The sequence below is a fragment of the Ranitomeya imitator genome, chromosome 1 (assembly GCF_032444005.1).
Source record: "Ranitomeya imitator isolate aRanImi1 chromosome 1, aRanImi1.pri, whole genome shotgun sequence".
NCBI classification, from domain to species: domain Eukaryota; kingdom Metazoa; phylum Chordata; class Amphibia; order Anura; family Dendrobatidae; genus Ranitomeya; species Ranitomeya imitator.
The window spans coordinates 603,869,898-603,892,505 of record NC_091282.1 but is presented as its reverse complement, the minus strand read 5'-3'; the positions used below and the strand labels follow the sequence as shown (position 1 = coordinate 603,892,505).

General features: G+C 52.1%; 1 protein-coding gene across 2 annotated transcripts in view; it reads right to left on the bottom strand.

The window, feature by feature from the left end:
• Nucleotides 1-14,486, bottom strand: part of GBA1 (glucosylceramidase beta 1) — a 74,957-nt gene extending 60,471 nt beyond the window's left edge. Inside the window, exon 1 of one of the 2 annotated variants that reach the window (XM_069768818.1) lies at nucleotides 14,383-14,486. In XM_069768818.1, the coding sequence (XP_069624919.1) occupies nucleotides 14,383-14,431 (49 nt within the window). In that variant the 5' untranslated portion in view covers nucleotides 14,432-14,486. Of the gene's footprint in view, nucleotides 1-11,035; nucleotides 11,082-14,382 lie in introns of those variants that run through there. The other variant, XM_069768810.1, reaches the window with a different exon arrangement.
• Between the last annotated feature and the right edge of the window lie 8,122 nt (nucleotides 14,487-22,608).

Below are 22,608 nucleotides of genomic sequence, written 5' to 3'. Positions count from 1 at the left end.
ATTGGAGAATTGTTTGCCACCGGTGTTGGTGAGATACACCTTTGTGGCGCGGGAGATGTAAACTCTATTTTGTAGCCTTCGGATATTATATTGAGGACATATGCGTTTTTTGTGATCCGCCTCCAATAGATCAGAAACCGACTGAGTCTGCCCCCTATACCTATGGCGTCATCGCCTTCTAGGTCTAAAGCTTGACCCAAAAAGGGAATTTCTTCCCCTTCTGTTCTGAGCATTGGATCCTTTATAGGCTCCTGTTATGGACCTGGTGGTTAGGAGCACCTGGAACGACCTGATGGTTAAACTAACACCGAACAAGCTCTGGGAAGTGGGAGCTCTGCTGACCGCAACCCCTAATCCTATCACACACACTAGAAATAGCCGTGGAGCGTACCTAACTCGGCCTAGACGCCTCTTCACAGCCCAAGAGCTAGCTAGCCCTGAAGATAGAAAATAAAGCCTTCCTTGCCTCAGAGAAATTCCCCAAAGGAAAAGGCAGCCCCCCACATATATTGACTGTGAGTTAAGATGAAAGTCACAAACACAGGAATGAAACAAGTTTCAGCAAAGGGAGGCCACACTAACTAAACAGACTGAGGATAGGAAAGGTATCTTTGCGGTCAGCACAAAAAACTACAAAAGACCACGCAGAGTGTGCAAAAAGACCTCCGCACCGACTCACGGTGCGGAGGTGCCACTCTGCATCCCAGAGCTTCCAGCTAGCAAGGCAAAATCATGATAGCAAGCTGGACAAGAAAACAATGAACAAATAATTAACTAGCAGGGACTTAGCTTCTGCTGGAGTAGACAGGTCACCAGAAAGATCCAAGAGCGAACTGAACCAGTACAAGAACATTGACAGCTGGCATGGAGTAACGATCAGAGTGGAGTCAAATAGAGCAGCCAGCCAAAGAATAAACTACGTCACCTGTGGAAGGAACCTCAGAAGCAGCAGCTCCACTCACAGCCACCAGAGGGAGTCCATGGACAGAACTCGCCGAAGTACCATTCATGACCACAGGAGGGAGTTCGATAGCAGAATTCACAACAGGCTCCTCTATTGGATCTCCACTGCTCTCTATAGTCAGGTTGTTTGCGAGGTGGAGGTCTTTTTCGAAAGGGCTGAAATTTCTTGGGTTTATCCTCAGGAATAACCGGATTTTTTACGGTAATGCTCTTTTAATCAGTCCATGACAGCACCCACTGGAGAGATAGGGATCCGCCCCAAGGAACAGGAAACCTACAGAGAAATAAAAGGGGGCGGTCCCCCTCCCCTCCTCAGTTTAATTTCAGAGTACCCGGAGGACCGCCAGTATTAGTCAAATATTACAATATATCATCAGGTTATAAACTTCATAGAAGTAATTACATTGGCTTTTATTTATTAGGGAGGGATGTGACTGGGTGCTGTCATGGACTCATTAAAAGAGCATTACCGTAAGTAATCCGGTTATTTACCCTTCGCCATGACAGCACCCACTGGAGAGATTTCCAGAGACCAAACACCTAGGGGGGGGATCACCGTGCTGAGGATAGTCCTGCCAAAGTGTAGGTTAGAGTCTGATGAAAGATCAAGCCTGTAGTGATTATAGAAAGTAGAAGGAGCCAACCATGTTGCGGCCTTACATATGTCCTAAATTGGAACGTTCCCTTTTTCGGCCCAGAAGGAAGCCATGGCTCTGGTGGAATGTGCTTTTATACCCTCCGGAGGTTCTTTATTTTTCATGGAATAGGCCAACTGGATAGCGTCCCTTATCCACCTGGATAATGTTGCTCTTGTGACTCCATACCCTTTCTTTTTGCCCTGGAAGGATATGAACAGAGCCCTACTCTGCCTCCAACTACTAGTTTTTTCAATATATTGCAAAACTACTCTCCTGACATCTAGAGTGTGAAATTTTTGTTCTTCAGGAGTAGAGGGGTCTTTAACCCCTTCATGACCCAGCCTATTTTGACCTTAAAGACCTTGCCGTTTTTTGCAATTCTGACCAGTGTCTCTTTATGAGGTAATAACTCAGGAACGCTTCAACGGATCCTAGCGGTTCTGAGATTGTTTTTTCGTGACATATTGGGCTTCATGTTAGTGGTAAATTTAGGTCAATAAATTCTGCGTTTATTTGTGATAAAAACGGAAATTTGGCGAAAATTTTGAAAATTTCGCAATTTTCACATTTTGAATTTTTATTATGTTAAACCAGAGAGATATGTGACACAAAATAGTTAATAAATAACATTTCCCACATGTTTACTTTACATCAGCACAATTTTGGAAACAAAATTTTTTTTTGTTAGGAAGTTATAAGGGTTAAAATTTGACCAGCGATTTGTCATTTTTACAACGAAATTTACAAAACCATTTTTTTTAGGGACCACCTCACATTTGAAGTCAGTTTGAGGGGTCTATATGGCTGAAAATACCCAAAAGTGACACCATTCTAAAAACTGCACCCCTCAAGGTACTCAAAACCACATTCAAGAAGTTTATTAACCCTTCAGGTGCTTCACAGCAGCAGAAGCAACATGGAAGGAAAAAATGAACATTTAACTTTTTAGTCACAAAAATTATCTTTTAGCAACAATTTTTTTATTTTCCCAATGGTAAAAGGAGAAACTGAACCACGAAAGTTGTTGTCCAATTTGTCCTGAGTACGCTGATACCTCATATGTGGGGGTAAACCACTGTTTGGGCGCACGGCAGGGCTTGGAAGGGAAGGAGCGCCATTTGACTTTTTGAATCAAAAATTGGCTCCACTCTTTAGCGGACACCATGTCACGTTTGGAGAGCTCCTGTGTGCCTAAACATTGGCGCCCCCCACAAGTGACCCCATTTTGGAAACTAGACCCCCCAAGGAACTTATTTAGATGCCTAGTGAGCACTTTAAACCCTCAAGTGCTTCACAAATTGATCTGTAAAAATGAAAAAGTACTTTTTTTTCACAAAAAAATTCTTTTCGCCTCAATTTTTTCATTTTTACATGGGCAGTAGGGTAAAATGGATCATAAAATTTGTTGGGCAATTTCTCCCGAGTACGTCGATACCTCATATGTGGGGGTAAACCACTGTTTGGGCACTCGGCAGGTCTCGGAAGGGAAGGCGCGCCATTTGACTTTTTGAATGGAAAATTAGCTCCAATTGTTAGCGGACACCATGTCGCGTTTGGAGAGCCCCTGTGTGCCTAAACATTGGAGCTCCCCCACAAGTGACCCCATTTTGGAAACTAGACCCCCCAAGGAACTTATCTAGATGCATATTGAGCACTTTAAACCCCCAGGTGCTTCACAGAAGTTTATAACGCAGAGCCATGAAAATAAAAAATAATTTTTCTTTCCTCAAAAATTATTTTTTAGCCTGGAATTTCCTATTTTGCCAAGGATAATAGGAGAAATTGGACCCCAAATATTGTTGTCCTGTTTGTCCTGAGTACGCAGATACCCAATATGTGGGGGTAAACCACTGTTTGGGCGCACGGCAGGGCTCGGAAGGGATGGCACGCCATTTGGCTTTTTAAATGGAAAATTAGCTCCAATCATTAGCGGACACCATGTCACGTTTGGAGAGCCCCTGTGTGCCTAAACATTGGAGATCCCCCAGAAATGACACCATTTTGGAAACTAGACCCCCAAAGGAACTAATCTAGATGTGTGGGGAGGACTTTGAACCCCCAAGTGCTTCACAGAAGTTTATAACGCAGAGCCATGAAAAAAAAAAAAAATTATTTTCTCAAAAATGATCTTTTAGCCTGCAATTTTTTATTTTCCCAAGGGTAACAGGAGAAATTTGACCCCAAAAGTTGTTGTCCAGTTTCTCCTGAGTACGATGATACCCCATATGTGGGGGTAGATCACTGTTTGGGCACATGCCGGGGCTCGGAAGTGAAGTAGTGACGTTTTGAAATGCAGACTTTGATGGAATGCTCTGTGGGCGTCACGTTGCGTTTGCAGAGCCCCTGATGTGGCTTAACAGTAGAAACCCCCCACCAGTGACCCCATTTTGGAAACTAGACCCCCAAAGGAACTTATCTAGATGTGTGGTGAGCACTTTGAACCCCCAAGTGCTTCATAGAAGTTTATAATGCAGAGCCGTGAAAATAAATACGTTTTCTTTCCTCAAAAATAATTATTTAGCCCAGAATTTTTTATTTTCCCAAGGGTTACAGGAGAAATTGGACCCCAAAAGTTGTTGTCCAGTTTCTCCTGAGTACGCTGATACCCCATGAGTGGGGGTAAACCACTGTTTGGGCACACGTCGGGGCTCAGAAGGGAAGTAGTGACTTTTGAAATGCAGACTTTGATGGAATGGTCTGCGGGTGTCACGTTGCGTTTGCAGAGCCCCTGGTGTGCCTAAACAGTAGAAACCCCCACAAGTGACCCCATTTTAGAAATTAGACCCCCCAAGGAACTTATCTAGATATGTGGTGAGCACTTTGAACCCCCAAGTGCTTCACAGACGTTTACAACGCAGAGCCGTGAGAATAAAAAATCATTTTTCTTCCCTCAAAAATTATGTTTTAGCAAGCATTTTTTTTGATTCACAAGGGTAACAGGAGAAATTGGACCCCAGTAATTGTTGCGCAGTTTGTCCTGAGTATGCTGGTACCCCATATGTGGGGGTAAACCACTGTTTGGGCACACGTCAGGGCTTGGAAGTGAGGGAGCACCATTTGACTTTTTGAATACGAGATTGGCTGGAATCAATGGTGGCGCCATGTTGCGTTTGGAGACCCCTGATGTGCCTAAACAGTGGTAACCCCTCAATTCTACCTCCAACACTAACCCCAACACACCCCTAACCCTAATCCCAACTGTAGCCATAACCCTAAACACAACCCTAACCGCAACACACCCCTAACCACAACCCTAACCCCAACACACCCCTAACCATAACCACAACCCTAATTCCAACCCTAACCCTAAGGCTATGTGCCCACGTTGCGGATTCGTGTGAGATATTTTCGCACCATTTTTGAAAAATCCGCGGGTAAAAGGCACTGCGTTTTACCTGCGGATTTTCCGCGGATTTCCAGTGTTTTTTGTGCGGATTTCACCTGCGGATTCCTATTGAGGAACAGGTGTAAAACGCTGCGGAATCCGCACAAAGAATTGACATGCTGCGGAAAATACAACGCAGCGTTTCCGCGCGGTATTTTCCGCACCATGGGCACAGCGGATTTGGTTTTTCATATGTTTACATGGTACTGTAAACCTGATTGAACACTGCTGCGGATCCGCAGCCAAATCCGCACCGTGTGCACATAGCCTAATTCTAAAGGTATGTGCACACGCTGCGGAAAACGCTGCGGATCCGCAGCAGTTTCCCATGAGTTTACAGTTCAATGTAAACCTACGGGAAACAAAAATCGCTGTGCCCATGCTGCGGAAAAACTGCACGGAAACGCAGCGGTTTACATTCCGCAGCATGTCACTTCTTTGTGCGGATTCCGCAGCGGTTTTACAACTGCTCAAATAGAAAATCGCAGTTGTAAAACCGCAGTGAAATGCGCAGAAAAACCGCGGTAAATCCGCCATAAATCCGCAGCGGTTTAGCACTGCGGATTTATCAAATCCGCAGCGGAAAAATCCGCAGAGGACCAGAATACGTGTGCACATACCGAAACCCTAACCCTAGCCCTAACCCTACCCCTAACCCTACCCCTAACCCTACCCCTACCCCTACCCCTATTCTAACATTAGTGGAAAAAAAAAATTTCTTTATTTTTTTATTGTCCCTACCTATGGGGGTGACAAAGGGGGGGGTCATTTATTATTTTTTTTATTTTGATCACTGAGATATAATCCCGGCTGGATCGGTAAGTATGATGGGGTGGGGGGGGGACCACGGGGGGGGGGGGGGGAATCGGAGCACGGGGGGGGGAATCGGAGTGCGGGAGGGGTGGAACGGAGCACGGGGGCGTGGAACGGAGCACGGGGGGGCTGGAATGGAGCACGGGGGGGTGGAACGGAGCACCGGGGGGGGGTGGATCGGAGTGCAGGGGGGGTGATTGGAGCACGGGGGGGTGATTGGAGCACGGGGGGGTGATTGGAGCACGGGGGGGTGATTGGAGCACGGGGGGAGCGGACAAGAGCACGGGGGGGAGCGGAGCACTGGACGGAGGGGAGCCGGAGCAGTGTACCGGCCAGATCGGAGGGCTGGGGGGGCGATCGGTGGGGTGGGGTGGGGGCACACTAGTATTTCCAGCCATGGCCGATGATATTTCAGCATCGGCCATGGCTGGATTTGTAATATTTCACCTATTATAACGGATGAAATATTACAATCGCTCTGATTGGCAGTTTCACTTTCAACAGCCAATCAGAGCGATCGTAGCCACGAGGGGGTGAAGCCACCCCCCCTGGGCTAAACTACCACTCCCCCTGTCCCTGCAGATCGGGTGAAATGGGAGTTAACCCTTTCACCCGATCTGCAGGGACGCGATCTTTCCATGACGCCGCATAGGCGTCATGGGTCGGAATGGCACCGACTTTCATGACGCCTACGTGGCGTCATGGGTCGGGAAGGGGTTAAAGAAAGTAGGAAGGTGTATTTCTTGTGACCTGTGGAATTTCCCTGCTACCTTAGGAAGGTATAAGGGGTCTGGTTTTAAAACTAGTCTGTCATGAAATGTGAGAAGGTAAGGGTGATCTATCGACAAGGCCTGAATGTCGCTGATTCTTCTAGCCGATGTTAAGGCTACTAAGAAGGCTGTTTTTAGCGACAAGTGTTTTAGAGAAACTGTGTCTATAGGCTCAAACGGAGGTTCCGTTAGAGAATCTAGGACTAGGTTTAGGTCCCAAGGAGCTATTCTAGGTATGTGGACAGGAGTAACTCGTTCACAGGCCGTGATGAAGCGGGATACCCATTTATTACCAGCAATATTATGGCCATAGAGGGCACCCAGAGCGGACACCTGAACTTTTAGTGTGTTAACAGACAGACCTAACTCTTTCCCTTTCTGTAGAAATTCTAGGATAGATTTTATTGGGACTTCAGAGGGGTTTGAATCTGTATGGAACTGAAGAAACTTTTTCCATATTTTGGTATAAATTTTTGTTGTAGATGGTTTCCTGCTAAGCAGGAGTGTATCAATTAGGCCTTTCGAGAACCCCCTGGAATTTAATATCTGCCTTTCAAATTCCAGGCCGTCAAGTGGAGGCTGTCCACTTGAGGGTGGAAGAAAGGTCCCTGAGAGAGAAGGTCTGGGATTGAGGGGAGGACCCATGGATCTGTCACCGACATTGACTGCAGGCACGAGAACCATTGTCTTTTGGGCCAGACTGGTGCTATCAATATTATCCTGGCCTGTTCTTCCCTGATCTTTCGTCCTGGATCTTGAATCCGTGGCATTGCTCCTGCAGCTGGCATCTGAGGACCTCCTGCTGGGTGCATCACCTACTGGGTCACCGTCTTGCCTGGGGATGACATGTTGCATCGCCTGTGCGCTCGCAACCATCCCCCATTTATTGGCAGAAAAGATCCGGTTTGATTTTTTTTTTTTTTGCGGTGAACTGCGCATGCGCGAACCGCGCTTTCCCCCACCGCTGATGAATGCCCTGGAAGTACTGCAATCACTTCCGGGCGGGTAATGGTGGCTTACACCGCTCCCCACATGCGCGGCCGCGCTCTTACCTCGGCCCTGCGCTTAAGAAGTGGTGTTCCGGCTGCCGCTGGGGATCATGCAATGGATCCCGGACCCCATATGTCGGCCCGCGTCCAGGCTCCTTTCAGGCCGTGCCTCCCCGCAGCGTTCCACAGCGAGACCGGGCGGCCTCTCCCTGGACCCAGCCATCATGTGGGCCGGACAGATGAGGGGGGAGCCGTCTAACGGAGTCAGTCCGACGCTGCTTCTGGACCGCATCCCTTGCCGTTCCCGCAGAGACCGCACAGGCAGATGCTTCCGGCCCAGGTAAGGTTTCTGAGAATCCGTGAGATCCAGAGATCCTGTCCCCTGGGAACAGGAAACCTAAACTGAGGAGGAGAGGGGGACCGCCCCCTTTTATTTCTCTGTAGGTTTCCTGTTCCTTGGGGCGGATCCCTATCTCTCCAGTGGGTGCTGTCATGGCGAAGGGTAAAAACCTTTTTTACTATCAGAAGCAAACTATAAAATGTCATCTAATGCCTGTCCAAACACCCTGGATCCTGCAAAGGGAATGGCACATAATTTATTTTTAGATGCATTATCTCCCGACCAAGATCTAAGCCATATGGCCCTACGGGTTGCATTAGATAAGGAGCTATTTCTAGTTGCAAATCTCACTGATTCAGATGAAGTATCTGCCATAAAAGCCGTGGCTGACTTTATAATGGGTAGGGAAGATATTATATCCGCCCGCGGGGTCTTATTAACTAAATGTTCCTCTAACTGTCCCATCCACAAGTACATGGACCTGGCTACTGACGTAGCAGCTATGTTGTCCTTTATCAAAGCTGCCGATGTTTCCCAAGCTTGATGCAAGAGAATATCTGCCTTGCAGTCCATGGCGTCTTTGAGGCTTGATGAATCCTCAAAGGGGATGGCTGTCTTCTTTGTAACTTTGGCCACTGGAAAGTCGATTCTCGGGATTTCTTCCCATGTTTTGATATCCTCTGAGTCAATTCTCTTATGACCTTGGAAATGCAGGAGTTGCAAAGATCTTTTTTGTATGCTTCCGGCAGCTTTACATTGCATATGGAGCACCGCTTAGACTTCGCCGAGGTCTTGCCTGGCTTTTTAGTCGTTGGGAAAGGGTGTCTGCGGGACATCCTTATCCTAAACATAAGAATGGGTACGCTTAACGTCTACATATGTGTGTGTAGATATATCTGCGTTATGCGCACTTACCCCAGCATCCTCACTCCTGACTTCCATATCCTCTGTTAAAAAGATAATCAGGAGTGGGTAACTATATAATCCTCTGACAAAAAAGGGCCCCCAGCAGACATTGCTGCACTCACCCTTTGTGTCCGGCATTGCAGAACCTCTGCTCCAGTCCTTTGTGTCCACCTTGTGACTCTGGACTGAATACTCGCAACCTGCGCCCATTTAGTCAAATTTTGGCGCCTGCTGCCTTACGTTGTGGAACGCTGGATCACCGCTCGGCTATTATGCCTGATCAGCGTTCCACACTGTGCTCTGAGATACGCCGCTGACGTCACCGCGGCTACCCTGCACTTACTTCAGCGTTCCACGCCGTGGAATGCACGCTGCTCCGCTCTGCTGCCGACACCGGAAATGACGTCCGGTGACCCCAGAAGTTCTTTCGACCCTGCCATGTTCATTATGGAACACGTGGGTACCAGCATCTCCTCTGCCTGGCGCTGGCGCCCCTTGTCCTATGTCGCCCGAGCCGAGAGCCCCCCACCGGGAGGAAACGGCTCTACCCAGGAGCTCGCCCGCTCGACTGGTCTCTGGGGCAGAGGGACTCCCCCCCCCCACCCCCCCTGGGAAGTATCTGCCCCGGGCTACCGTCGAGGGGGAAATATGTTGGACCAGCCGCACGATCCCCCTGAGCCCTCCGGATCCGGTAAGCTTCTGCTTGAGTCTCGTGTGTCCCTCCATGCAGGGACAGGAAAAACACTGACGGAAAGGGGGCGGAGTGGGACCTTTTAACCTCTCGTGTTGTCTTTCCTGTCCCTGCAAGGAGGAGGAGGACGTCCTCCAGAGTGTTGTCATGGGGACGTCCTGGAAAAACAATCTCAGAATCACTGGGATTTGTTGAAGCGTTGAGTAGTTATTACCACAAAGTGACACTGGTCAGATTTTAAAAATCTTAGCCCGGTCACTAAGGGGATAAAGCCTTCAGAACGAGGTGTGCCAAAAACTTTATGTGCACTAGAAAATCCCACCAGTTATATGACTCTGGAATGAGAAATCCCACAATTCTATAGATGGAGTTGGGAAGTCTCTAAAAAGTTCACACTTTAGTACATATGCTGCAAGCACGGTCATATGTGCACAGGGGACAAAAAAAGTGGAATGCTCCACAAGTGCCACAAAGGTCTGGCGCCCAACTAAATCATTTGGTGATTTGGATTAAATTGATACTGTCTCCTTGCCTTGGAGCAAGAGATAAACAGGAGGAAGGGAGAATCAAGACGCCCTCCTGAGGCTAGACTGTGGCGCCTCTGTTAGACTCAGGCGCCTTACTTAGTGGAGGCCCCTGTTGGGGGAATGAATCTGCATCAGGGACCGCAGCCACCACTAATGCATATGTGTAGAGGCCACAGGCCCTGGAAATAATGGCACGGTGGGAAAAGGAAGGAGCGGAACCGGAGAGAGCGCCATGAGGCAGTAGGAAAAAAAAAAAGAAAAAAAAGAAGAGGTGCAAGGGAGGCTCCGCAGCTCCGATTGGCTGAATTTTAACATTAAGAGATAGAATATCAAAAATAAAATCCAGAAAATGGGGATCAAATACTTATTTCCCCCACTGTACATTGGCCAATTTATGTGCTAGTTACCTTCTTTTTACTGACCATTTTCCAATAGTAATATTGCATATCCAATTTTCCAAAATTCCACATGTACATAACATAGCACTTAACGATTTTCTATGGCAGTAATGCAGTCCCCAGTTTCTAGATTTACCATTCTAAACAATCCAGAGTGAAGCTTTATATTTTTCTAGAAATGTTGTGTTAGTTGGCACCTGTTGACACTAGTTGGAATGTGCTGTTCAGTTCACCTGCAGCTCCCATACTATAGTGACAGGCAGACCCCCAGTCACCTGCAGCTCCCATACTATAGTGACAGGCAGACCCCCAGTCACCTGCAGCTCCCATACTATAGTGACAGGCAGACCCCCAGTCACCTGCAGCTCCCATACTATAGTGACAGGCAGACCCCCAGTCACCTGCAGCTCCCATACTATAGTGACAGGCAGACCCCCAGTCACCTGCAGCCCCTCGCACTATAGTGACAGGCAGACCCCCAGTCACCTGCAGCCCCCGGCACTATAGTGACAGCCAGACCCCCAGTCACCTGCAGCCCCCGGCACTATAGTGACAGCCAGACCCCCAGTCACCTGCAGCCCCCAGCACTATAGTGACAGCCAGCCCCCCAGTCACCTGCAGCCCCCGGAACCGGAGAGAGCGCCATGAGGCAGTAGGAAAAAAAAAAAGAAAAAAAAGAAGAGGTGCAAGGGAGGCTCTGCAGCTCTGATTGGCTGAATTTTAACATTAAGACATAGAATATCAAAAATAAAATCTAGAAAATGGGGATCAAATACTTATTTCCCCCACTGTACATTGGCCAATTTATGTGCTAGTTACCTTCTTTTTACTGACCATTTTCCAATAGTAATATTGCATATCCAATTTTCCAAAATTCCACATGACCCCCAGTCAGCTGCATCCCCCGCACTATAGTGACAGCCAGACCCCCAGTCACCTGCAGCCCCCCGCACTATAGTGACAGCCAGATTCCCCCAGTCACCTACACCCCCGGCACTATAGTGACAGCCAGACGCCCCCAGTGACCTGCAGCCCCGGCACTATAGTGACAGCCAGACCCCCAGTCACCTGCAGCCCCCCGCACTATAGTGACAGGCAGACCCCCAGTCACCTGCAGCCCCCCGCACTATAGTGACAGTCAGACCCCCAGTCACCTGCAGCCCCTGAATTATAGTGACAGCCAGACCCCCAGTCACCTGACGCCCCCGCACTATAGTGACAGCCAGACCCCCAGTCACCTGCAGCCCCAGGCACTATAGTGACAGCCAGACCCCCAGTCACCTGCAGCCCCCGCACTATAGTGACAGCCAGCCCCCCCCCCCCCCCCCCAAGTCAACTGCAGCCCCCGGCACTATAGTGAGAGCCAGACCCCCCCCCAGTCACCTGCAGCCCCCGCACTATAGTGAGAGCCAGACCCCCCCCCAGTCACCTGCAGCCCCCGCACTATAGTGAGAGCCAGCCCCCCCAGTCACCTGCAGCCCCCGGCACAATAGTGAGAGCCAGCCCCCCCAGTCACCTGCAGCCCCCCATACTATAGTGACAGCCACCCTCCCCCCAGTCACCTGCAGCCCCCGGCACTATAGTGAGAGCCAGACCCCCCAGTCACCTGCAGCCCCCGCACTATAGTGACAGCCAGCCCCCCCCCCCCACCCCCCACCCCCAAGTCAACTGCAGCCCCCGGCACTATAGTGAGAGCCAGACCCCCCCCCCAGTCACCTGCAGCCCCCGCACTATAGTGAGAGCCAGACCCCCCCCCCCAGTCACCTGCAGCCCCCGCACTATAGTGAGAGCCAGCCCCCCCAGTCACCTGCAGCCCCCGGCACAATAGTGAGAGCCAGCCCCCCCAGTCACCTGCAGCCCCCCGCACTATAGTGACAGCCAGCCCCCCCCCCCAGTCACCTGCAGCCCCCGCACTATAGTGAGAGCCAGACCCCCCCCCCCAGTCACCTGCAGCCCCCGCACTATAGTGAGAGCCAGCCCCCCCAGTCACCTGCAGCCCCCGGCACTATAGTGAGAGCCAGCCCCCCCAGTCACCTGCAGCCCCCCGCACTATAGTGACAGCCAGCCCCCCCCCAGTCACCTGCAGCCCCCGGCACTATAGTGAGAGCCAGACCCCCCAGTCACCTGCAGCCCCCGCACTATAATGACAGCCAACCCCCCATTCCAGTCACCTGCAGCCCCCGGCACTATAGTGAGAGCCAGACCCCCCAGTCACCTGCAGCCCCCGCACTATAGTGACAGCCAGCCCCCCCCCCCAGTCACCTGCAGCCCCCGGCACTATAGTGAGAGCCAGACCCCCCAGTCACCTGCAGCCCCCGGCACTATAGTGACAGCCAGCCCCCCCCCCCCGACACCTGCAGCCCCCGCACTATAGTGAGAGCCAGCCCCCCCCCAATCACCTGCAGCCCCCGGCACTATAGTGAGAGCCAGACCCCCCCCCCCAGTCACCTGCAGCCCCCGCACTATAGTGAGAGCAAGACCCCCCCCCCAGTCACCTGCAGCCCCCGCACTATAGTGACAGCCAGCCCCCCCCCAGTCACCTGCAGCCCCCGCACTATAGTAAGAGCCAGACCCCCCCCAGTCACCTGCAGCCCCCGCACTATAGTGAGAGCCAGCCCCCCCAGTCACCTGCAGCCCCCGGCACTATGGTGACAGCCAGCCCTCTCAGTCACCTGCAGCCCGCGGCACTATAGTGACAGCCAGACCCCCCAGTCACCTGCAGCCTCCGGCACTATAGTGACAGCCAGCCCCCCCCCCCCCCAGTCACCTGCAGCCCCCGCACTATAGTGACAGCCAGCCCCCCCCCCCCCAGTCACCTGCAGCCCCCGGCACTATAGTGAGAGCCAGACACCCAGTCACCTGCAGCCCCCGCACTATAGTGACAGCCAGCCCCCCCCCCCCAGTCACCTGCAGCCCCCGCACTATAGTGATAGCCAGACCCCCCCCCCAGTCACCTGCAGCCCCCGCACTATAGTGAGAGCCAGCCCCCCCAGTCACCTGCAGCCCCCGGCACTATAGTGAGAGCGAGCCCCCCCAGTCACCTGCAGCCCCCCGCACTATAGTGACAGCCAACCCCCCCCCCCAGTCACCTGCAGCCCCCGCACTATAGTGAGAGCCAGACCCCCCAGTCACCTGCAGCCCCCGCACTATAGTGACAGCCAGCCCCCCCCCCCCCAGTCACCTGCAGCCCCCGGCACTATAGTGAGAGCCAGACCCCCCAGTCACCTGCAGCCCCCGGCACTATAGTGACAGCCAGCCCCCCCCCCCAGACACCTGCAGCCCCCGCACTATAGTGAGAGCCAGCCCCCCCCCAGTCACCTGCAGCCCCCCGCACTATAGTGACAGCCAGCCCCCCCCAGTCACCTGCAGCCCCCGGCACTATAGTGAGAGCCAGACCCCCCAGTCACCTGCAGCCCCCGCACTATAGTGACAGCCAGCCCCCCCCCCAGTCACCTGCAGCCCCCGGCACTATAGTGACAGCCAGCCGCCCCCCCCAGTCACCTGCAGCCCCCGGCACTATAGTGACAGCCAGCCCCCCCCCCCCCCCAGACACCTGCAGCCCCCGCACTATAGTGAGAGCCAGCCCCCCCCCCCCCAGTCACCTGCAGCCCCCCGCACTATAGTGACAGCCAGACCCCCAGTCACCTGCAGCCCCCGGCACTATAGTGACAGCAAGACCCCAAGTCACCTGCAGCCCCCAGCACTATAGTGACAGCCAGACCCCCCCCCCAGTCACCTGCAGCCCCCGCACTATAGTGAGAGCCAGACCCCCCAGTCACCTGCAGCCCCCAGCACTATAGTGACAGCCAGACCCCCCCCCAGTCACCTGCAGCCCCCGCACTATAGTGACAGCCAGCCCCCCCCCCCCAGTCACCTGCAGCCCCCGGCACTATAGTGAGAGCCAGACCCCCCAGTCACCTGCAGCCCCCGGCACTATAGTGAGAGCCAGACCCCCCAGTCACCTGCAGCCCCCGGCAGTAGGAGCCCCAGCAAGATGAGCTGCCTCAGCATGATGATTTCTCAATCTGTGAAATCCAGTAACCACTTCCTGGTCATGTGATAAGACATTAGATCATGTGACCAGGGTGTGTGTTCTGGCTTGCACGTGGGCGGAGTCAGGACACATCCATCAATTTGTGGCTATGTTACCAGGGAGACAGAAGACATGATGACGCCAGGAGTCTCCTCTGCTTTCACATAATGAGGTGTACTTACTTATATGAGGCCACAGGACAAACGCTCAGAGCAAGAAAAACTAAAAGAAGCGGTGTCCCAAGAGGCTGCGCTCCATCACATCGTCACTGTACATTAAACACGGCTAATCAGAGGGAATATCCCAGAGACAGAAGACGTCTGACCTGGTGACACCGAGGACAGAGGAGGAAGGGGGCCATGGTTCAGTGAGTCACGGGCGTCTCACACCCAGCGGGGGTTAAGGCACAGACCCCAATCAGTATGAACTGCCCCATATTCCCTCCATGTCGGCCACTCCGCCCCATATCATTACCGCTCTGTCCTCTATGATCAGTGACCCCACATCTCCTGACACCCGATGATGAGACCAGCGGAGGCTCCAGAGCTTCTATTTGTCCTCTATGATCAGTGACCCCACATCTCCTGACACCCGATGATGAGACCAGAGGAGGCTCCAGAGCTTCTATTTGTCCTCTATGATCGGTGACCCCACATCTCCTGACACCCGATGATGAGACCAGCGGAGGCTCCAGAGCTTCTATTTGTCCTCTATGATCGGTGACCCCACATCTCCTGACACCCGATGATGACACCAGCGGAGGCTCCAGAGCTTCTATTTGTCCTCTATGATCAGTGACCCCACATCTCCTGACACCCGATGATGAGACCAGCGGAGGCTCCAGAGCTTCTATTTGTCCTCTATGATCATTGACCCCACATCTCCTGACACCCGATGATGAGACCAGCGGAGGCTCCAGAGCTTCTATTTGTCCTCTATGATCAGTGACCCCACATCTCCTGACATCCGATGATGAGACCAGCGGAGGCTCCAGAGCTTCTATTTGTCCTCTATGATCGGTGACCCCACATCTCCTGACACCCGATGATGACACCAGCGGAGGCTCCAGAGCTTCTATTTGTCCTCTATGATCAGTGACCCCACATCTCCTGACACCCGATGATGAGACCAGCGGAGGCTCCAGAGCTTCTATTTGTCCTCTATGATCATTGACCCCACATCTCCTGACACCCGATGATGAGACCAGAGGAGGCTCCAGAGCTTCTATTTGTCCTCTATGATCGGTGACCCCACATCTCCTGACACCCGATGATGAGACCAGAGGAGGCTCCAGAGCTTCTATTTGTCCTCTATGATCATTGACCCCACATCTCCTGACACCCGATGATGAGACCAGCGGAGGCTCCAGAGCTTCTATTTGTCCTCTATGATCGGTGACCCCACATCTCCTGACACCCGATGATGAGACCAGAGGAGGCACCAGAGCTTCTATTTATCCTCTATGATCAGTGACCCCACATCTCCTGACACCCGATGATGAGACCAGCGGAGGCTCCAGAGCTTCTATTCGTCCTCTATGATCAGTGACCCCACATCTCCTGACACCAGATGATGAGACCAGAGGAGGCTCCAGAGCTTCTAGTTGTCCTCTATGATCAGTGACCCCACATCTCCTGACACCCGATGATGAGACCAGCGGAGGCTCCAGAGCTTCTATTTGTCCTCTATGATCGGTGACCCCACATCTCCTGACACCCGATGATGACACCAGCGGAGGCTCCAGAGCTTCTATTTGTCCTCTATGATCAGTGACCCCACATCTCCTGACACCCGATGATGAGACCAGAGGAGGCTCCAGAGCTTCTATTTGTCCTCTATGATCAGTGACCCCACATCTCCTGACACCCGATGATGAGACCAGAGGAGGCTCCAGAGCTTCTATTTGTCCTCTATGATCGGTGACCCCACATCTCCTGACACCCGATGATGAGACCAGAGGAGGCTCCAGAGCTTCTATTTGTCCTCTATGATCGGTGACCACACATCTCCTGACACCCGATGATGAGACCAGCGGAGGCTCCAGAGCTTCTATTTGTCCTCTATGATCGGTGACCCCACATCTCCTGACACCCGATGATGAGACCAGAGGAGGCACCAGAGCTTCTATTTATCCTCTATGATCAGTGACCCCACATCTCCTGACACCCGATGATGAGACCAGCGGAGGCTCCAGAGCTTCTATTCGTCCTCTATGATCAGTGACCCCACATCTCCTGACACCTGATGATGAGACCAGAGGAGGCTCCAGAGCTTCTATTTATCCTCTATGATCAGTGACCCCACATCTCCTGACGCCCGATGATGAGACCAGCGGAGGCTCCAGAGCTTCTATTTGTTCTCTATGATGAGTGACCCCACATCTCCTGACACCCGATGATGAGACCAGAGGAGGCTCCAGAGCTTCTATTTGTCCTCTATGATCAGTGACCCCACATCTCCTGACACCCGATGATGAGACCAGAGGAGGCTCCAGAGCTTCTATTTGTCCTCTATGATCAGTGACCCCACATCTCCTGACACCCGATGATGAGACCAGAGGAGGCTCCAGAGCTTCTATTTGTCCTCTATGATCAGTGACCCCACATCTCCTGACACCCGATGATGAGACCAGAGGAGGCTCCAGAGCTTCTATTTGTCCTCTATGATCAGTGACCCCACATCTCCTGACACCCGATGATGAGACCAGAGGAGGCTCCAGAGCTTCTATTTGTCCTCTATGATCGGTGACCACACATCTCCTGACACCCGATGATGAGACCAGCGGAGGCTCCAGAGCTTCTATTTGTCCTCTATGATCGGTGACCCCACATCTCCTGACACCCGATGATGAGACCAGAGGAGGCACCAGAGCTTCTATTTATCCTCTATGATCAGTGACCCCACATCTCCTGACACCCGATGATGAGACCAGCAGAGGCTCCAGAGCTTCTATTCGTCCTCTATGATCAGTGACCCCACATCTCCTGACACCCGATGATGAGACCAGAAAAGGCTCCAGAGCTTCTATTTATCCTCTATGATCAGTGACCCCACATCTCCTGACGCCCGATGATGAGACCAGCGGAGGCTCCAGAGCTTCTATTTGTTCTCTATGATGAGTGACCCCACATCTCCTGACACCCGATGATGAGACCAGAGGAGGCTCCAGAGCTTCTATTTGTCCTCTATGATCAGTGACCCCACATCTCCTGACACCAGATGATGAGACCAGAGGAGGCTCCAGAGCTTCTATTTGTCCTCTATGATCAGTGACCCCACATCTCCTGACACCCGATGATGAGACCAGAGGAGGCTCCAGAGCTTCTATTTGTCCTCTATGATCAGTGACCCCACATCTCCTGACACCCGATGATGAGACCAGAGGAGGCTCCAGAGCTTCTATTTGTCCTCTATGATCAGTGACCCCACATCTCCTGACACCCGATGATGAGACCAGAGGAGGCTCCAGAGCTTCTATTTGTCCTCTATGATCAGAGACCCCACATCTCCTGACACCCGATGATGAGACCAGAGGAGGCTCCAGAGCTTCTATTTGTCCTCTATGATCGGTGACCCCACATCTCCTGACACCCGATTATGAGACCAGAGGAGGATCCAGAGCTTCTATTTGTCCTCTATGATCGGTGACCCCACATCTCCTGACACCCGATGATGAGACCAGAGGAGGCTCCAGAGCTTCTATTTGTCCTCTATGATCGGTGACCCCACATCTCCTGACACCCGATGATGAGACCAGAGGAGGCTCCAGAGCTTCTATTTGTCCTCTATGATCGGTGACCCCACATCTCCTGACACCCGATGATGAGACTAGAGCAGGCACCAGAGCTTCTACTTATCCTCTATGATCAGTGACCCCACATCTCCTGACACCCGATGATGAGACCAGCGGAGGCTCCAGAGCTTCTATTCGTCCTCTATGATCAGTGACCCCACATCTCCTGACGCCCGATGATGAGACCAGCGGAGGCTCCAGAGCTTCTATTTGTTCTCTATGATCAGTGACCCCACATCTCCTGACACCCGATAATGAGACCAGAGGAGGCTCCAGAGCTTCTATTTGTCCTCTATGATCAGTGACCCCACATCTCCTGACACCCGATGATGAGACCAGAGGAGGCTCCAGAGCTTCTATTTGTCCTCTATGATCAGTGACCCCACATCTCCTGACACCCGATGATGAGACCAGAGGAGGCTCCAGAGCTTCTATTTGTCCCCTATGATCAGTGACCCCACATCTCCTGACACCCGATGATGAGACCAGAGGAGGCTCCAGAGCTTCTATTTGTCCTCTATGATCAGTGACCCCACATCTCCTGACACCCGATGATGAGACCATAGGAGGCTCCAGAGCTTCTATTTGTCCTCTATGATCAGTGACCCCACATCTCCTGACACCCGATGATGAGACCAGAGGAGGCTCCAGAGCATCTATTTGTCCTCTATGATCAGTGACCCCACATCTCCTGACACCCGATGATGAGACCAGCGGAGGCTCCAGAGCTTCTATTTGTCCTCTATGATCAGTGACCCCACATCTCCTGACACCCGATGATGAGACCAGAGGAGGCTCCAGAGCTTCTATTTGTCCTCTATGATCAGTGACCCCACATCTCCTGACACCCGATGATGAGACCAGAGGAGGCTCCAGAGCTTCTATTTGTCCTCTATGATCAGTGACCCCACATCTCCTGACACCCGATGATGAGACCAGAGGAGGCTCCAGAGCTTCTATTTGTTCTCTATGATCAGTGACCCCACATCTCCTGACACCCGATGAGACCAGCGGAGGCTCCAGAGCTTCTATTTGTCCTCTATGATCAGTGACCCCACATCTCCTGACTCCCGATGATGAGACCAGCGGAGGCTCCAGAGCTTCTATTTGTCCTCTATGATCAGTGACCCCACATCTCCTGACACCCGATGATGAGACCAGCGAAGGCTCCAGAGCTTCTATTTGTCCTCTATGATCAGTGACCCCACATCTCCTGACACCCGATGATGAGACCAGCGGAGGCTCCAGAGCTTCTATTTGTCCTCTATGATCAGTGACCCCACATCTCCTGACACCCGATGATGAGACCAGCGGAGGCTCCAGAGCTTCTATTTGTCCTCTATAATCAGTGACCCCACATCTCCTGACACCCGATGATGAGACCAGAGGAGGCTCCAGAGCTTCTATTTGTCCTCTATGATCAGTGACCCCACATCTCCTGACACCCGATGATGAGACCAGCGGAGGCTCCAGAGCTTCTATTTGTCCTCTATGATCAGTGACCCCACATCTCCTGACACCCGATGATGAGAACAGAGGAGGCTCCAGAGCTTCTATTTGTCCTCTATGATCGGTGACCCCACATCTCCTGACACCCGATGATGAGACCAGCGGAGGCTCCAGAGCTTCTATTTGTCCTCTATGATCGGTGACCCCACATCTCCTGACACCCGATGATGAGACCAGAGGAGGCTCCAGAGCTTCTATTTGTCCTCTATGATCAGTGACCCCACATCTCCTGACACCCGATGATGAGACCAGCGGAGGCTCCAGAACTTCTATTTGTCCTCTATGATCAGTGACCCCACATCTCCTGACACCCGATGATGAGACCAGAGGAGGCTCCAGAGCTTCTATTTGTCCTCTATGATCAGTGACCCCACATTTCCTGACACCCGATGATGAGACCAGAGGAGGCTCCAGAGCTTCTATTCGTCCTCTATGATCAGTGACCCCACATCTCCTGACACCCGATGATGAGACCAGAGGAGGCTCCAGAGCTTCTATTTATCCTCTATGATCAGTGACCCCACATCTCCTGACGCCCGATGATGAGACCAGCGGAGGCTCCAGAGCTTCTATTTGTTCTCTATGATCAGTGACCCCACATCTCCTGACACCCGATAATGAGACCAGAGGAGGCTCCAGAGCTTCTATTTGTCCTCTATGATCAGTGACCCCACATCTCCTGACACCCGATGATGAGACCAGAGGAGGCTCCAGAGCTTCTATTTGTCCTCTATGATCAGTGACCCCACATCTCCTGACACCCGATGATGAGACCAGAGGAGGCTCCAGAGCTTCTATTTGTCCCCTATGATCAGTGACCCCACATCTCCTGACACCCGATGATGAGACCAGAGGAGGCTCCAGAGCTTCTATTTGTCCTCTATGATCAGTGACCCCACATCTCCTGACACCCGATGATGAGACCATAGGAGGCTCCAGAGCTTCTATTTGTCCTCTATGATCAGTGACCCCACATCTCCTGACACCCGATGATGAGACCAGAGGAGGCTCCAGAGCATCTATTTGTCCTCTATGATCAGTGACCCCACATCTCCTGACACCCGATGATGAGACCAGCGGAGGCTCCAGAGCTTCTATTTGTCCTCTATGATCAGTGACCCCACATCTCCTGACACCCGATGATGAGACCAGAGGAGGCTCCAGAGCTTCTATTTGTCCTCTATGATCAGTGACCCCACATCTCCTGACACCCGATGATGAGACCAGAGGAGGCTCCAGAGCTTCTATTTGTCCTCTATGATCAGTGACCCCACATCTCCTGACACCCGATGATGAGACCAGAGGAGGCTCCAGAGCTTCTATTTGTTCTCTATGATCAGTGACCCCACATCTCCTGACACCCGATGAGACCAGCGGAGGCTCCAGAGCTTCTATTTGTCCTCTATGATCAGTGACCCCACATCTCCTGACTCCCGATGATGAGACCAGCGGAGGCTCCAGAGCTTCTATTTGTCCTCTATGATCAGTGACCCCACATCTCCTGACACCCGATGATGAGACCAGCGGAGGCTCCAGAGCTTCTATTTGTCCTCTATGATCAGTGACCCCACATCTCCTGACACCCGATGATGAGACCAGCGGAGGCTCCAGAGCTTCTATTTGTCCTCTATGATCAGTGACCCCACATCTCCTGACACCCGATGATGAGACCAGCGGAGGCTCCAGAGCTTCTATTTGTCCTCTATGATCAGTGACCCCACATCTCCTGACACCCGATGATGAGACCAGAGGAGGCTCCAGAGCTTCTATTTGTCCTCTATGATCAGTGACCCTACATCTCCTGACACCCGATGATGAGACCAGCGGAGGCTCCAGAGCTTCTATTTGTCCTCTATGATCAGTGACCCCACATCTCCTGACACCCGATGATGAGAACAGAGGAGGCTCCAGAGCTTCTATTTGTCCTCTATGATCGGTGACCCCACATCTCCTGACACCCGATGATGAGACCAGCGGAGGCTCCAGAGCTTCTATTTGTCCTCTATGATCGGTGACCCCACATCTCCTGACACCCGATGATGAGACCAGAGGAGGCTCCAGAGCTTCTATTTGTCCTCTATGATCAGTGACCCCACATCTCCTGACACCCGATGATGAGACCAGCGGAGGCTCCAGAACTTCTATTTGTCCTCTATGATCAGTGACCCCACATCTCCTGACACCCGATGATGAGACCAGAGGAGGCTCCAGAGCTTCTATTTGTCCTCTATGATCAGTGACCCCACATTTCCTGACACCCGATGATGAGACCAGAGGAGGCTCCAGAGCTTCTATTTGTCCTCTATGATCAGTGACCCCACATCTCCTGACACCCGATGATGAGACCAGAGGAGGCTCCAGAGCTTCTATTTGTCCTCTATGATCAGTGACCCCACATCTCCTGACACCCGATGATGAGACCAGCGGAGGCTCCAGAGCTTCTATTTGTCCTCTATGATCAGTGACCCCACATCTCCTGACACCCGATGATGAGACCAGAGGAGGCTCCAGAGCTTCTATTTGTCCTCTATGATCAGTGACCCCACATCTCCTGACACCCGATGATGAGACCAGCGGAGGCTCCAGAGCTTCTATTCGTCCTCTATGATCAGTGACCCCACATCTGACACCCGATGATGAGACCAGAGGAGGCTCCAGAGCTTCTATTTATCCTCTATGATCAGTGACCCCACATCTCCTGACGCCCGATGATGAGACCAGCGGAGGCTCCAGAGCTTCTATTTGTTCTCTATGATCAGTGACCCCACATCTCCTGACACCCGATAATGAGACCAGAGGAGGCTCCAGAGCTTCTATTTGTCCTCTATGATCAGTGACCCCACATCTCCTGAC